Source organism: Cervus canadensis, chromosome 5 (genome assembly GCF_019320065.1).
Source record: "Cervus canadensis isolate Bull #8, Minnesota chromosome 5, ASM1932006v1, whole genome shotgun sequence".
NCBI lineage: Eukaryota > Metazoa > Chordata > Mammalia > Artiodactyla > Cervidae > Cervus > Cervus canadensis.
Window position 1 is genome coordinate 74,086,307 of NC_057390.1, and position 17,289 is coordinate 74,103,595.

The following is a 17,289-nucleotide window of genomic DNA, read 5'->3' on the forward strand; positions in this document are numbered from 1 at the left end:
TGCCCCTAAAGATGTATCAGATTGACTGTTTTTTTTTAAATTACTTATTCTGTTTCTTTATAGCAAACCCATGTCAAAAATACGTTCTGTACAAACACAAGAAAAATCTATGTATATTAGTTGGTGTTCTTTTCCTCCAGAGATCAAATCATATGTTTCTTTACAAGTGCTTGTGATAAAAGACCAGAAAACTCTTAGTAGACCCTTTAACATTCTCTTTGTGAATGATTCTGACACTGATTGGTTTTTATGCAGCTTGGTAACTGCTCAGAAGCAAATGTGGAAGGGGCTTACAGGCAGTATTAATGATTTTAGGTGATGCAAAGACACTCAAGGGTGTTTAAGTAGAGTGCTGCTCTGATTCGATTTGAGGTTTGGAGAAATCTCTCCAAGTACCCTGATGCATAGATTCCAGGGGGACAAGAGTAGATAGAAGAGCCTTTAGGAGGCTGTTGTGGGAAACACAGTGGGAAGTGGTAAAACTAACAAATTGGACAAAGATGAGGTGTATTTTGGAAACAAAGTCAATAGGACCTCTTGGTGAATTGGATGTAAAGAGCAGGGAGGAACCAAGAAAGACTTGTGCTGTTAGGACTTGGTTTATGATTGGTGGTTCCACTTATTAAGTAGAGGAACATGGAGGATGAATTTGAAGCCACTGGTGAACAGAGCAGTAGGAGAAATTTTCTAAATGATAATTCCCAGGCTTAAGGTATAAAGGATATGAAAATTGAGTTGTACAGGTAATTGTTACTAAATTTGTATAGGAAAGTGTAAGGAGATACCTTTTTTTCTTGTGTAAGTTTATTGTTTTGGTTAATCTAAAAGTCTGTGTTTCTTTTCCTAGGTAACCCAGGATTTTCTGCCTTTTATGTGCCATTTGCAAAGGCTTTGTATTCTGCAACAAAAAGACGCTTTCCAATTTGGATTATCAGTCATGCTGGGCATGTCTTAGCCCCCAGAGGCAAGAAGATTCTTACAACCTCAGAAGGTATGTCTTCGTTAACATTTGCTTTCTTTTACGGTGAATGGGTGTTCTTCTTTCTAGAAATCCTGCTAAGGTTAAGAGTTACACCAGTGGAAACCTCTGCTTGTGGCATTACACCCATGATGCCACATTCCAGTAATTTTAGGATTTGGGAGGTCATTTTAATCATTATGCAGGTAATTTTTTTAAAGTTTGGGCAAATTAAACAGTTTGTCTAGGACTTACCATCTCTGTTTACCAACTAGTAATCAAGTATATATTTATCAATCATGTACTGTAGTTGCAGGATTGTATTAAGAGGAATGGGGAAGTGTTACAAGACATGGTCCTTAGCCATGGTTCTCACTCTAGAGAAGCTCTCATTCCCACATTTGGAGAGTGACTAAGTGATATTCCCTGGCCTGTGATCATGTGGATACTTAAAGGGTAAACAAAAGAGAGAGTACAGGAGTTTTAATAGTTGAGTAGAATTTGAATTTGAGGGGTGGAGGTGGGTGTAGAGGTGTAACAGGAAGAAGGATTAACATGGGGGCAGGAGGAGAGATTCAGTAGGTACTTGAGTGCTGGGCAGGGCCAGATTCAGAGGAGCCTTGAAAGCTGAGGGTAGAACTGTGTGGTAGATTGCTGGAAGCCTTAAATGGAGGAAGTAGATCAGAGAGCTACAAATTACCTGCTTTTAATTCATGAGTATTCTAGCATGTTCACTCTTCTAAAAAAAAAAAAAGTGAATAGAAACAAGATAAACAGTTTCTCTGTGGGCATTCCCTAAGGGTGTGTGTGTACTCTGTCATTGCGAACCCATGGACTGTATATAGCAAGCCAGGCCTCTCTGTCCATGGAAATTTTCAGTCAAGAATACTGGAGTAGATAACCATTTTCTCCTCCAGGAAATCTTCCCCACCCAGGGATAGAACCCACATCTCCTGCATTGGCAGGCAGATTCTTTACCACTGAGCTACCTGGGAAGCTCATTCCTAAGGGTTCAGTTCAGTTCAGTTCAGTCACTCAGTCATGTCTGACCCTTTGTGATCCCATGAATCGCAGCCAGGCCCCCCTGTCCATCACCAACTCCTGGAGTTTACTCAAACTCATGCCCATCGAGTCAGTGATGCCATCCAACACTCTCATCCTCTGTCGTCCCCTTCTCCTCCTGCCCCCAATCCCTCCCAGCATCAGGGTCTTTTCCAATGACTCAACTCTTCACATCAGGTGGCCAAAGTATTGGAGTTTCAGCTTCAGCATCAGTCCTTCCAATGAACACCCAGGACTTATCTCCCTCAGGATGGACTGGTTGGATCTCCTTGCAGTCCAAGGGACTCTCAAGAGTCTTCTCCAAGACCACAGTTCAAAAGCATCAATTTTTATGCACTCAGCTTTCTTCACAGTCCAACTCTCACATCCATACATGACTACTGGAAAAACCATAGCCTTGACCAGACGGACCTTTGTTGGCAAAGTAATGTTTCTGCTTTTTAATATGCTATCTAGGTTGGTCATAACTTTCCTTCCAAGGAGTAAGCGTCTTTTAATTTTATGGCTGCAATCACCATCTGCAGTGATTTTGGAGCCCAAAAAAATGAAGTCTGACACTGTTTCCACTGTCTCCCCATCTATTTCCCATGTGGTGATAGGACCAGATGCCATGATCTTAGTTTTCTGAATGTTAAGCTTTAAGCCAACTTTTTCACTCTCCTCTTTCACTTTCATCAAGAGGCTTTTTAGTTCCTCTTCACTCTCTTCCATAAGGGTGGTGTCATCTGCATATCTGAGGTTCTTGATATTTCTCCCGGCAATCTTAATTCCAGCTTGTGCTTCTTCCAGCCCAGCGTTTCTCATGATGTACTCTGCATATAAGTTAAATAAGCAGGGTGACAATATACAGCCTTGACGTACTCCTTTTCCTGTTTGGAACCAAGGGTACCGCTTTGTTAATCTGAACTGGGAAAGAGGTGGCTCTGGCTTCATTGCCTGGTTTGCCCCTGTTTCTGGTATGCTTCTTCTATGGTGTGAGCATCTTCTTGTACTTAATCAAGCATCTAATGATAGAGGAAATCATATGTGGTAGGGGAGGTATGAAGGGATAGGTGATATGGGAACTCTCTGGGCTAATCTGCTTAAATTTTCTATAACTCTAAAACCATTCAAAAAATAAAATCTCAAAAAATAAAATAAAAAAATAAATACTAGAGTTTTTGTATTATTTTAATATTTGCATTATACTTTTTTCATTGTATTAGTTTAGACTCCCATAACAAAACCCATAAACTCAGGTAGCTTAAATAGCAGGAGTTTATTTTCTCATAGTCTGGAGACTGTAAGTCCAAAATTAGAGTTTCAGCATAGCTGCAGTCTGATGAGAGCCCTCTCCCTGGCTTTCAGGTGACCACCTTCTCTTTTTGTCCTCACTTGACAGAGAGGCAGGGAGGGAGGGAGAAAGAGTGAGAGGAAGGATGAGAAAGCAAGAGTGAGAGCAAACCAACAATCTCTCTGGTATCTCTTCTAATAAGGGCACCAATCCCTTCATGAGGGCCCCACCCTCATAACCTCCTCTAATCCTAGTTACCTCCCGAAGTACCCATTTCCAAGTACCATCACACTGAGGGCATACAGTTGTTCAGCACAAAAATTTTAGGGGACACAAATATTCAGTCTACACAGTCATGAATGGGAATGTTATGTATCCATGTATTAATTCGATCACAAGTATTGGTCAGAGTATATATATAACATTATACCAGAGCAATAGTAGAACATAGAAATTATCTCTTAAAACATTTTTACTAAATATTTGTTCAAGTTTTAGTAGCTGCCCTTCAGTCCATCCTCAGAAGTATTACCTTATAGGTGTTAGAAGCGGGCCCTTTGAAGTCTCAATCCTGTTGAGTAGCAAAGGATAGGTTTCTCTTATAAGTGGAAATGCTTTCCACATTCATGAATATCTGCAGGCATGCTAAATTGTTTTTATTTGAAGAAGTGGGTGACAGTTAAGAGGTCATTTCTATTTTTATCCATGTCCTATTTTTGGCTTTTAACTGATACATATGGTCAAGACACAAGGTAGTTATTGCAGAATTTGAGAAACAAAATTACCCTTGTGCATACAGAGTAGATACTCTGGTTCTGTAGTTAGTATGGGACTTGGTTCTCTTTTCTTTAGCCATAGATCAAACTGTTCATGGGTCATCTCACTGTGAACATCACAACTCCCTGGCTCTTGACCTCTCCTCTGAATTCCTACATTTTGTAGTATAGATCAGCTTCCTGAAGTGTTAGTATTCCAGAATACTGTGTTTTAAATTGACTTTAGCGTCAGATGCCAACTCTTTTTTTCCCCCCACACTACACTAGTTTCTTTTATTTGTTCAAGAACTCGTCTTGCAAGCATGGGCTTTGATTCTGGGAGTCCAGATTCACATACTTAGGAAGATAAAAGCAAACTGTGCTCCATGTACATGGATGAAAACTAAAGGCTCATGGTTAGTCACACTGTAATTTTAAGTTTCTGTAGCCTAGCAGCCAGAAGCCACAGGTCCTTTAGGTCCTTCTGGATGCCCCAGAGGGTATCTGCACTTTTCCTGAGTTAGGCAACCTCTTCATCCTTCAGCTTCTGTTTGATAACACCGGTTAACTCCCGAGCATTCAGGATACATGGAAGACTCAGGAACACTTCATTCTCAAAGCCATACATCCCCTTCACCGTTGTTGACACTGGGTGAATCCTGGATAGACTTTTCATCATGGATTCAGTAAGATCAGCCACACTTAATCGAATAGCCCAGATGGTGTCGCCTTTGAGCTTGATGACTTATAGGCACTTTTAACCACCATCTTATGCACTTCCTTCTAATTTTCGCTGTGATTATCTGTTCCCATTTCTGGATTCAGTTCCAGGAGAGAAATGCCTGCCACATTCACATCACTCCACACAGCCACACTTGAGTCATCATGTTCTCTAGAATCCATCCATGGCAGCTGCTGGGATAAATGCCAAGTTTTCCAGCCATAAAATAGTGAAGTCTAGCAGAATCCACATTACATCCACTGCCAACCACAGGGTGCTTGGGTAATCCACTTAGTTTCCAGGTAACATACATGAGAATATCCACTGGGTTGGAACCACCAGTCAGGACTGTACTTGATGACCTGAGGCATGATGAACTTAGAGACATGGATGATCCTTTGCAGCAGATTCAGATGACTCTCTCCCTCTTGCTGGCAAACTCCTGTAGTTATGCTGCAATCTTGAAATTTGCAGTGACAGAGTAATCTTTGTCTGCCACAGTCTTTGGTGTCTGAAGGAATAAGCTTCCGTGCTGCAGGTGCAGCATTTCTTCTTTGAGTTTGTCTTTCAAAACACCCACAAGAGCAAGGTTATTAGTCAGGGACTTTCCCAGAATGCCGATGCCACATGCAATACTGACTTGTCCAACACCCACTACAGTAATTTATTGTTTGGGACTGTTGCCTCTTCTTCTGCAACTGGTGGCAATCAGTTTTTCTTTAAGGGTTGACATTGTGCCCTGGGGAAAGAAAGTTCTCCAGATGGCTGTCAGGGTCGCAGAAGAAGATTAAGTCAGAAGCCTACATCTCCTAGGGAGTAGGATCTACAAGGAAGGAGGAGGAGGCAGCCTTGGCTGCCTCTGAGCTTCCTCTACTGTGATTCCAACTCTTGTTTAAAAATAATTGTATTTACTTATTTTGGCTGTGCTGGGCCTTCTTCATCGCCGCGCAGGCTTTTCCCTAGTTGCGGTGCGCGGGCTTCTTGTTGTGACAATTTCTCTTATCTCGGACCACAGGCTGTAGGACACAGGGGCTCAGGAGTTGTAGCTCCTGGCTGTAGAGCACAGGTGCAGTAGTTGTGACGCACCGGCTTAGTTGCTCTGCATCATGTGGGATCTTCTCGGATCAGGGATCAAACTGTATCTCATGCATTGGCAGATGGATTCTTTACCACTGAGGCACCACAGAGCCAGATGCCAACTCTTTTTTTTTTTTTTCCAGATGCCAACTCTTGAGAGTACAATCTGAGATTTCTTTTTTCCTAATTCCATTTACTCACTAAATCTTTGAGTACCTGCCTTTGAGTATCTTTGAGCCTGCCTCTTTGCTAGCACTTACAGAAAAATACCTCTGTGCTTAATATACTTTACATTATTTATATTAGTATTAGTACAGAAAAATACCTCTGTGCTTAATGTACTTTACATTATTTAGTATTAGTATTAGTATTATCTCACCACCCGGACTCCCTTTTTAAAGCATTACATGTAAGATTACCCTTATCTTGGCTAACTTCCTCTCTTCAAAAACAGTTTCCACACTGAGTAGTGATCAGGTCCTTGATATGCAAGAACATCCAGACTGTTTCAGCTCTTCAGTTGCTCAGATTTCTTCTATTACCATTTTCAGTTACTTTGTATTTTTTACTTCCCTAATCATGTTCTGTTTAGAATGATAAATTCATAGATTAAGTTCAGTCCCTCTATAAATTCCTTCAAAAATTCTAATTTCATTTTTTTCATAGGAACAGAAAAAATCCTAAAATTTGTATGGAGCCACAAAAGATACCAAATAGGCAAAATAATCTGGAGGAAGAGGATTGAAGTTCAGGTTCAAAGTTAAAGTATCACACTTCCTGATTTTAAGCTATATTCCAAAGCTAGTGATCAAAACAGTGTGGCGGTGTCATAAGAACAGACCAGTGGATCCGAACAGAGAGCCCAGGAAAAAAACCATGAATAAAGGCTCAACTAATCTTTGACATGAGTTTGGGTAAACTCCGGGAGTTGGTGATGGACAGGGAGGCCTGGCATGCTGCAATTCATGGGGTCGCAAAGAGTCAGACACGACTGAGCAACTGAACTGAGTCTTTGACAGGGTCAATAGGAACACACAATGGGAAAAGGATGGTATCTTCAATAAATGATATTGGGAAAACCGGATATCCACATGCAAAAGAATGAAAGAGATCACATATCTTATACCATACACAAAAATGAACTCAAATGGATTAAGTTTAAGACCTGAAACCATTAAACTCCTGGAAGAAAACATAAGAGAAAAACTCCTTGACGTTGGTCTTGGCAGTAATTTTTTTGGTTATGACTCCAAAAACATCAGTAACAAAGGCAAAAGTAAACATTTGGGACCGTATCAAAGTGAAAAGCTTCTGTACAGCACAGGGAAGAGTCAACCAAATGGAAAGGCACCTGTAAAATGGAAGAAAATACTTGCAAACCATATATCTGGTAAGGAGATAATTTCTACAGTATATAAGAAACTAATACAACTCAATAGCAAAAGCACTGATAGGTTTGTTTTTAAAATGGGCAAATTTTCCCAGGGAAGACATACAGGTAGCCAACAGGTTTATGAAAAACGCTCAACATCATCAATCATCAGGGAGATGCAAACCAAGGCCACAATGATATATCACATCACACCTGTTAGGATGTCATTTCTCAGAAAGACTAAAGTTAACAAGTGTTGGAGTATGTGGAGAAAAGGTCACTCAAGCAGTTATCTAGGTTACCTAAGGCTTCGTGGGTAGAGGTGACAGTTCTTGCCTGGTTGTTTTGCTAGTAGCTAGGTCACTGCAGCTAGCAATATGTTTATTCAAAGTGGATGTCTCATCAGTCAAAAACTTAATGGCAGGCACGTATACTCACTGTGCGAGATGATGGATGTATTACTTGGTCTGGTTGTGATCATTTCAGTCTATATGCATATTAAGTCATCACCTTGTACACTTTTAAAAACAGTAATGTTGTACAACCTAACTATATGCAAATTTTGTCAGTCATACTTCAATAAAGCTGGAAAGAAAAAAAATAATTGTTGAAGCTGGACCATGAATACGTAGAGATCTATTATACTATTATCTGGACCTGTGCATGTTTGGAAACTTTCACTCTTAAAAAAGAGTTTAAAGAAAGAAAAAGAATTATAGAATCTTAAAGCTGAAAGTGGGTGCTCATACTCAGTCGCTCAGGCGTGTGGACTCTTTGCGACCCCATGGACTGTAACCCTAGAGGCTCCTCTGTTGGTGGAATTTTCTAGGTGAAGTGGGTTGTCATTGATACCTCTGGAGGATCTTCCTGATCCAGGGGTCAAATCCACATCTCTTGAGTCTCCCGCACTGGCAGGCAGATTCTTTACCATTGCACCATGTGGGAAGCCCCTAAAGCTAAAAGTATCTTCATTAAATTCCATCTTAAACCCTTATTTTTCAAGGAAGGAAAGTAAGGCCCAACAGGGCTAAATGACCTTTTGTTGGTGAATGGTAGAATCCGGACGGTAAGCCAGCACTTCTGATCCTAAGGTTAGTGCTTTAGTCCTGTGGTAGGTAGCTCATCCCAGGTGGCTGGTACAGCGAATAGCCCTCCCGTGGTCACAGATTGTATCCTAGTCTGCTATCCTTTTCCTGCTGTGACTTGTAAGGAGGACTGGGTAAATGGAGTATTGATGAGATTATGCAACTTGGCAAATGCTTGCCTAAATCCCCCAAAATGTTTTTTTTCATAGTGTCTTTCTTTTTTTACATGTATGTGTGTATATATTTTTCTGTGAATGCAATTTACTTGCGAGCCTTTTACACTTTGCTTAAGTACTAGGGTATGCTTTGAAAGGCAAGTAACTATGAATTACCTAGCAATGAGAGATTTTGTGAAGTGAAATTGAATATATAGATTTCATTGCCTTGATTAAAAATATCTATTTCCACAACTGTCACCTTCAAGTGTTACTGAAAGTGAATCAAATGTGTGGTATATACTTGGTTTACCTTGAAATAGTTTAAAAGATAGATTTCATTGTTCTAAGTTATTTCTTCATATATAGTCAAAGAAAGTTGGGGGTTTATTACAGCAGTTTTTCCTGTCAGGAAATTTATATGTCTGCTTAGAATGTGCTTTGGCTATCTTTGTGATGTGTTGCAACACAGAGGTGTTAAAAGAATTCTTAGGAAACAGGCTTGCTTTACATACTAAATCTCAAAAAGCTGCCAGCTGGCCTGTTCTCTTAAGTCTGGAATGAGAAGAGATAACCACGGATAGGAGGAGACAGGAAGTAGTGAAAATACCTCATAGTACTCTTCTTTCGTGGTGTTGCAACTTAGTGATGATTACCTAGTGTGTTATATTCCTACATTCTGACCTCAATGAGAAATACCATCATAATAGAAACTCCATATTGAATTACATATTGAGAAGAGTACCCAGCTCAGCTATCACAGTAAGCCCTTAAGTCATACTTGAAGACAAAAACGTTGAACAGAATGTGAGTAGCAACTTTGAAAGCTGAAAATAGACTCAAAGAGTAACCCTCCATCAGTGGTTCTCAATCTTTGGCAGTTGTCAGAATCACTTGGAGGATTTATTGAAACACAAATTATTGGGTGCCACCTCCAGAGCTGTTGATTCAGTATATGTGGGGTGGGACCTGAGAATCTTCCGCATTTCTAACAAACTCCTAAGTACTGTCTATCCTGGTACCACATTTTCAGAAGTCCTGCCACAGATCACCAATAAAGATCTCCTGGTGGGGAAAACCAGTAGAAAGTATCTGTTGTTATGTTTGAATTTCCAGGAAATGTCTTTAATTCTTTATTTTAAATGACATCTGATTATTTACAACTTTATTTTGAGTATACTTATTGCTTAGCTTATGCTGCTTGTGTGTTCTTGGAGTTAATGACTTAGTAATTAGAGCCTGGGTCCTTTGCTACTAATGAGAACAGTGCCATCTAGAGGCATTAGCCCAAAGGGCCACCACAGGGCCAAAAGAAACTGGTTTCTAGAGGAGGGTGAAAGGGCAAATTCATCCAACCTCAAGGATTTATCAACAGCCTACTAGATTATTGTGTGTGGTGCTACAGAGGTATACGAAGAAATGAGAATGTCACCTTTTAGTGAATTTCCACCCGTGTTGTGAGTAACCCAAAAGTTCTATAAAGGTCTAAGCTTCACCAGTCGCCCCCAACCCCCCGCCCCCCCATTCAACCAAAGCAGTTGTGCTTTCATCTGTTTTACATACTGGAGGCTGTGTTTGTAAATGCACACTACAGTCAATTGATTTGGATAGATAGGACAGATATATTATTCATCATCCAAGATTATTGTTCTAAGGTACAGGTTTTCTGACATGCAAAATATGTTGTGAAAAATACATAACCACTGAGAGAAAAGACATAAGCTTTAACCACACATCAAATGTTAAAAGTATGTTTTGCCTCATATTAGCACATGTTAAAATTATGAACAGTTGGAAATAATATTCTAGTTGCGCCACATTATCACAGTCATAAATTGAGTGTAATTGGGAGAACAGATGTTCACCAATGTCAGAAGGAGGTGATTCAAGGGGGGAAAAAAGTGTGAAAAGAAAATTTGAGGAATTAAGAGTATAAACTCTTTCTGGCTTTGATTTAGTATGGAGTCAACTTACTTGATGGCAGATTCATTATTAACTATTTTAAGTCATTTGTTCAAAACGTGTAACATAAAAGCTAGAAATTGGGGTTTAGTTTCACCTGATAAAACATGAACTAAAAAAATTACACAGTCTTTCAACTAATGATGAATTAGGGTGATGTTTATCCAGAGAATCATTAAACCACTCCCATTCCAGTACCCAAAACTGAAAGAAACAGAAAAACCAGTAGGACTTTCTCTTGCCAGGACTGATTGGCAGAGGAACATGGAGGTTACAGGGAACAACTACATGCTTTCAAGGCAAGGACAGTCAGTCAAGTCTCAGGACTCACAAGAAATAAACAAGTGAGTCAGTGGTAGAAAGAAGCAGAAAACCAAAAGACAGAGCAAGAAGAAATGTTGAGAATCAAGCAAATTATTAGATTCTCATGAAGACATAAGAAAGCAGCAGACAGGAGCAGGGAGCCAAGCTTTGTAGCTGAGGTCCTATAACACAGATGGAATCGTTGTCCTTCCCTCTGAGATCCCTGGGTATCTTCTCACTGCTTATGCAGTGGAGTCCAGACTCCTGGGTGATGTCCAGGGGCCTACTTGATCTAGTCTCAACCTTCCTTTCTAACCTTATACGTTCTACCTTTCCCATAACCACAAACAGGCACAGAACTCATCGCAGTGTCCAAAATTATACCTCACACTTTTATGCCTTTGTGTTATACTATCATGAATTTAGAGTAAATTTCATTTCTCTTTTTAGTTATGTATAGATAATGCTAAGCAACACATGATATTGTTTTGTGTGTTTTTTAAAGCTTGATCTAGAGAGCAAGCTGTACATTCATCTTGCTTAAAGTATTCTTTAAAATATGAAGTGCTGTTTTTAGCCCTTAATCTCCATGTGTAAACTGTTTAATTAAAGTTATTACTGGGGTATAGATTTGGAGTAATGATGGGGGCAAGATAGGAGATTTCACTGGTAGAGGAAATGCTGGTGTAAGATTTAGAGAGTTTCAGTCTGCAGGCTCAGTGCTAGCAGCAGGCTCATGTAGCACTAATCTTTGGTCTTGTTAGTTCTGTGGTCATTGGTGACTTGTAAATACTGTTTGTGTGACAATATATAGTAAAACTTAGGCATTTAGATTCAGTGCATATCAAGATAAATGTGTATGTGGATGTGTTGTTAAAATATGTGTTGTTAAATTTAGACCATTGTGATAGTGTTCAAATGTGTAGTTAAAATTACAGTTATAGTAGTGTGAATGTAATAAATGTATTTTCCAGGTATCTCTCTTGGTTTACATGGAGAAAGGCACAGTAAATTTTATGAATTCAAGGGGGTGTTACTTTCCTATTGTGATCCAATAAAACTCTATTTTCTTAAGGAAATGCTTGAGCTATACTTACTTCAGTATTTTGTAATAGTATTTTTATCTACTTCTGTTTCCTCTTATTAGATTTGAAAAAAAGGGAATGTATTGTATTTACATCTGTGTTTTCAGTATTTTCATGGGCCAGTTAGTCACTGTTTTCTGTCATAATAGTCAAGTTAGTTCATGTGAAATGAAACAAAATAATAGTTACCAGTGTACCTAAAGATATACAGGATGCATAGTATTTTGATCCAAAATTGACAGAATTTTAGTAACTGGATCAATCAGTTTTAACAAATAGATGAAAAGTAAACATGAAGTATTGATATTACTTAATTCCTCAAAGAACAGATTATACATACCTTTTGAAATAAACTCTATAATCAGTAAATGAGCTATGAAGTGGATTTCATTGACATGGGTCTAATAAATAGGCTCAGATTCTAAAAGGGAGTTGTCAATATCCTATTCAGGGCCATATATTGATAAAGAACTGGTGAATTGAATTCAGTTCAGTTCAGTCGCTCAGTCATGTCCAACTCTTTGCGACCCCATGTACTGCAGCATGCCAGGCCTCTCTGTCCATCACCGACTCCTGGAGTTTACTCAAACTCATGTCCATTGAGTTGGTGATGCCATCCAACCGTCTCATCCTCAGTCGTCCCCTTCTCCTCCCGCCTTCAATCTTTCCCATCATCAGGGTCTTTTCCAAAGAGTCAGTTTTTAGCATCAGGTGGCCAAAGTATTGGAGTTTCAGCTTCAGCATCAGTCGAAAGTTTCAATGAATATTTAGGACTGATTTCCCTTAAGATGGACTGGTTGGATCTCCTTGCAGTCCAAGGGACTCTCAAGAGTCTTCTCCAACACCACAGTTCAAAAGCATCAGTTCCTTGGTGCTCAGCTTTCTTTATAGTCCAACTCTCACATCCACATATGACTACTGGAAAAACCATAGCTTTGACTAGACAGACCTTTGTTGGCAAAGTAATGTCTCTGCTTTTTAATATGCTGTCTAGGTTGGTCATAGCTTTTCTTCCAAGGAGTAAAGTGTCTTTTAATATCATGGCTGCAGTCACCATTTGCAGTGATTCTGGAGCCCCCAAAAATAGTTCTGTCACTGTTTCCATTGTTTCCCCCATCTGTTTGCCATGAAGTGATGGGACTAGATGCCACGATGTTAGTTTTCTGAATGTTGAGTTTTAAGCCAACTTTTTCACTCTCCTCTTTCACTTTCATCAAGAGGCTCTTTAGTTCTTCACTTTCTGCCATAAGGGTGGTGTCATCTGCATGTCTGAGGTTATTGATATTTCTCCTGGCAGTCTTGATTCCAGCTTGTGCTTCTTCCAGCCCAGCGTTTCTCATTATGTATTCTGCTTATAAGTTAAATAAGCAGGGTGACAATATACAGCCTTGATGTACTCCTTTTCCTATTTGGAACCAGTCTGTTTTTCCATGTCCAGTTCAAACTGTTGCTTCCTAACCTGCATACAGATTTCTCAGGTGGTAGGTCAGGTGGTCTGGTATTCCCATCTCTTTCAGAATTGTCCACAGTTTATTGTGATCCACACAGTCAAAACTTTAGCATAGTCAATAAAGCAGAAATAGATGCTTTTCTGGAACTGTCTTGCTTTTTTGATGATCCAGCAGATGTTGGCAATTTGCTCTCTGGTTCCTCTGCCTTTTCTAAACCCAGCTTGAATATCTGGAAGTTCATGGTTCACATACTGTTGAAGCCTGCCTTAGAGAATTTTGAGCATTAGTTTGCTAGCGTATGAGATGAGTGCAGTTGTGCGGTAGTTTGAGCATTCTTTGGCATTGCCTTTCTTTGGGATTAGAATGAAAACTGACATTTCCCAGTTCTGTGGCCACTGCTGAGTTTTCCAAATTTGCTGACATATTGAATGCAGCACTTTCACAGCATCATCTTTTAGGATTTGAAATAGTTCAACTGGAATTCCATCACCTCCACTTGCTTTGTTTATAGTGATGCTTCCTAAAGCCTGCTTGACTTTGCATTCCAGGATGTCTGGCTCTAGGTGAGTGATCCCATCTCTTAATTCAGGCAGTCTTTAATTTAGAAACAGTTCGTTCCAAATATTCTTAGTTGACTATAACTTGGAGTACATTTTCCCTATAATAAGAATGCTATAAATCATTTCCATGTTATCCTGATTTTGATACAATTGAATGTGATTTTTTTGCAATGTTTTATGGAGAGTAAGCTAATGATTCCTGGAATTTTTTCAGAGTATATTAATAATAGGAGAGAAAGTATACAGTCAAGTATATAAATATTCTTTTAGCTTTTAGTTTTTGCTAGTAAAGTAATATCCAGAGAGCACATTGAAATTTTTTATTATTGATTGTTTATTTATACAAAGTACTTTCCCCATTAGTCTCATTACTTCAGAAAACACTAAATGGTGTGTTTATCTTGGCAATCTACTGAGCAATTCCCAGAGTTAAAGACAGACTTACCTCTGAAATATTCATTTCAGTAATGATTTGAATTATAATCATCCTTAAATACAGAGAAGGCAATGGCAACCCACTTCAGTAATCTTGCCTGGAAAATTCCATGGATGGAGGAGCCTAATAGGCTGTAGTCCATGGGGTCTCTAAGAGTCAGACATGACTGAGCGACTTCACTTTCACTTTTCACTTTCATGCATTGGAGAAGGAAATGGCAACCCACTCCAGTGTTTTTGCCTGGAGGATCCCAGGGAAGGGGGAGCCTGGTGGGCTGCCATCTCTGGGGTAGCACAGAGTTGGACACGACTGAAGCAACTTAGCAGCAGCAGCATCCTTAAATATGTTATAGGGCCTTATTTCTAGGATCAATGACGTTTTTAAATGTTTATTGTATTTAGCTCATATTCTTTCCCTTTGCTCTAACCATGTAAATGTTTTTGGTGTCTATTTGAGGGAGGCCTTAAAGGACAGGAATTGGAATGATAGCAATCGTAAGTTTCATTTCTGAAATAGTTTATGCCAGACCCTTCCTCTGTGCTTTAAAGTGTTATGCAAGCAACATTCCTCAGAGGCTAAAACTGCTATCTCCTGTTTATATGTAAAGAGACTTCAGCCAGAGGTTGAAGGATTTGCTTGAGTCACTTAGTGAGGGGCTTAGCTGGAATTTAGAACCAGATTTATCTTGTCTCCGGTGCTCTTGATCTTTGTACTATACCATACTGTCACAATGAAAGAACGACGTCAACATTTTCAAAAGTTGTCTATTTTGAAAAATAAAGAACTTGGGTTGCACATGTAGGTGTTTGTTTTGGGGTATCAGAACAATGTGATCACTCCTGGGTAGAGTGATCAGAGAAAATTTATGAGCATAGTGAGTATAAAGAACTCAAATAGAATATTAACTAAATCAAAATTTGGATTTGGAGACATCAGAGGCCCTATGAAAATCAAATTCTGTCTCTTCCCAATTCTGTTTTATGTTGAACTTCCTTGTTAAATGGAGAATGAATTCTAGACTGATCTGGAAAGAAGGATCAGAGCAGAACACGGGTTACCGGGAAAATCGCCTGTGTCCGTAGTACCGCTGAAAAAGGGAACTAAGCCTCCCTGATCCAGCAAAAGGCTTTTCAGTAACTGTATGCCGGGCATTGGAGAAAAAGATAAGCAAGACATGAATAGTACAGCAGTAGTAAATTAGGAATCATGTGGTGAGACACACATGGATGTTGCGGAAACTGAAAGAGAGAAGGCTACTTTACTCCTCATCGACTGAATCATAAAAAGGCTTCCCAGAGGAGGCAACACTGGTTGAGTTTGAAAGATAAAAAGGAGTTAACTAGATTCAGAGGGCACTGAACACTGCAGGAAGAAAAACCAGCGTGTACAGATGAAACTGAAGAGCAGTTCTTCAAAGTGAGCTTTAGATACTTTTATTAGAGTTTGCATCAGTACCTTATAGGAATCATGAAGGCAAGAACTTTAGGATCTCAATTATTCAAATTTTAGAAAGCAATTGACTACCCTGTGAAATTTTGAAATATATTACACCCTGTCATTGAGGTTAAAACCCCGATACAAGTTCATTCAGTTCAGTTCAGTTCAGTCGCTCAGTCGTGTCCAACTCTTTGTGACTCCATAGACTGCAGCACGCCAGGCCTCCCTGTCCATCACCAACTCCCGGAGTTTACCCAAACTCATGTCCATTGAGTCGCAGATGCCACCCAACCATCTCATCTCTGTCGCCCCCTTCTCCTCCTGCCCTCAATTACATGTTCATAGGGAAAACCTATTGAAGTTTTCTCTGCTCATAGAGTATCAGAGCTGGCAGCATGCTCTGAGATTGTCTAGTCCATATTTTCATTCAACAATGGTACTTACTGGGTGCTAGTCACAGAGGACACAGAAATGAAAGATGGACCTTGCCTTTAAGGAGCTCACAATCTAAAGGAGGAAATGAAAAGACAGTTATACAAGTATAATAAAATGCTAAATAAGAATGGGATATGAGTTAAACACAAAGGAAGGCTCATTCACTTTTCCTAAAAATTAGCTAGATAAAATTTTGATGAGATCTTGAAGAATCTAGAAGACAGCTCTTCCTTGTGAAAGGAAGAAAGAATGTTTTGGGTCAGGACTATGCTGGTTAAAAGGAACAGTTTGAAACATTTCTACTTAAATGTTTCAGTCTTGATTTCTCTAAACAAGCAAAGATTATCTGAAAGCAGTGTCATGGATTTTCTTGGCTGTCTACTAGTCATATAACTGAGCCTAACCAGTGGTTTTCAATGTGTGGTCCTGGGACCAGCAGTATCAGCATTTTCTGGAAATGTAGAAATGCAAATTTTCAGGCTCCAGCCCAGACCCACTGAATCAGAGACTCTGGTGATGGGGCCTAGCAATCCGTGTTTTAACAAGTCTTCCAGAGGATCCTGATGCATGCTAAAATTTGAAAACCATTGACCTAAACTACAGTATCTGGTCCCATCACTTCATGGGAAATAGATGGGGAAACAGTGGAAACAGTGTCAACTTTATTTTTTTGGACTCCAAAATTACTGCAGATGGTGATTGCAGCCATGAAATTAAAAGACGCTTACTCCTTGGAAGGAAAGTTATGACCAACCTAGATAGCATATTAAAAAGCAGAAACATTACTTTGCCAACAAAGGTCCGTCTAGTCAAGGCTATGGTTTTTCCAGTGGTCATGTATGGATGTGAGAGTTGGACTGTGAAGAAAGCTGAGCGCCAAAGAATTGATGCTTTTGACCTGTGGTGTTGGAGAAGACTCTTGAGAGTCCCTTGGACTGCAAGGAGATTCAATCAGTCCATCCTGAGGGAGATAAGTCCTGGGTGTTCATTGGAAGGACTGATGCTGAAGCTGAAACTCCAATACTTTGGCCACCTAATGCAAAGAGTTGACTCATTGGAAAAGACCCTGATGCTGGGAAGGATTGGGGGCAGGAGGAGAAGGGGATGACAGAGGATGAGATGGCTGGATGGCATCACTGACTCAATGAACATGAGTTTGAGT

General features: G+C 39.7%; 1 protein-coding gene and 1 pseudogene across 5 annotated transcripts in view; one reads left to right on the plus strand and one right to left on the minus strand.

Annotated features, from left to right (window-relative positions):
- The window catches only part of LDAH (lipid droplet associated hydrolase), a 91,956-nt gene that overhangs the window by 14,138 nt on the left and 60,529 nt on the right, over window positions 1-17,289 (plus strand). For all 5 annotated transcript variants that reach the window (XM_043469279.1, XM_043469281.1, XM_043469280.1 and 2 more), the window contains one exon: window positions 848-991. In XM_043469279.1, coding sequence (XP_043325214.1) covers window positions 848-991 — 144 coding nt within the window. The remainder of the gene's footprint in view (window positions 1-847; window positions 992-17,289) is intronic.
- Window positions 4,537-5,685, minus strand: LOC122442024 (annotated as a pseudogene).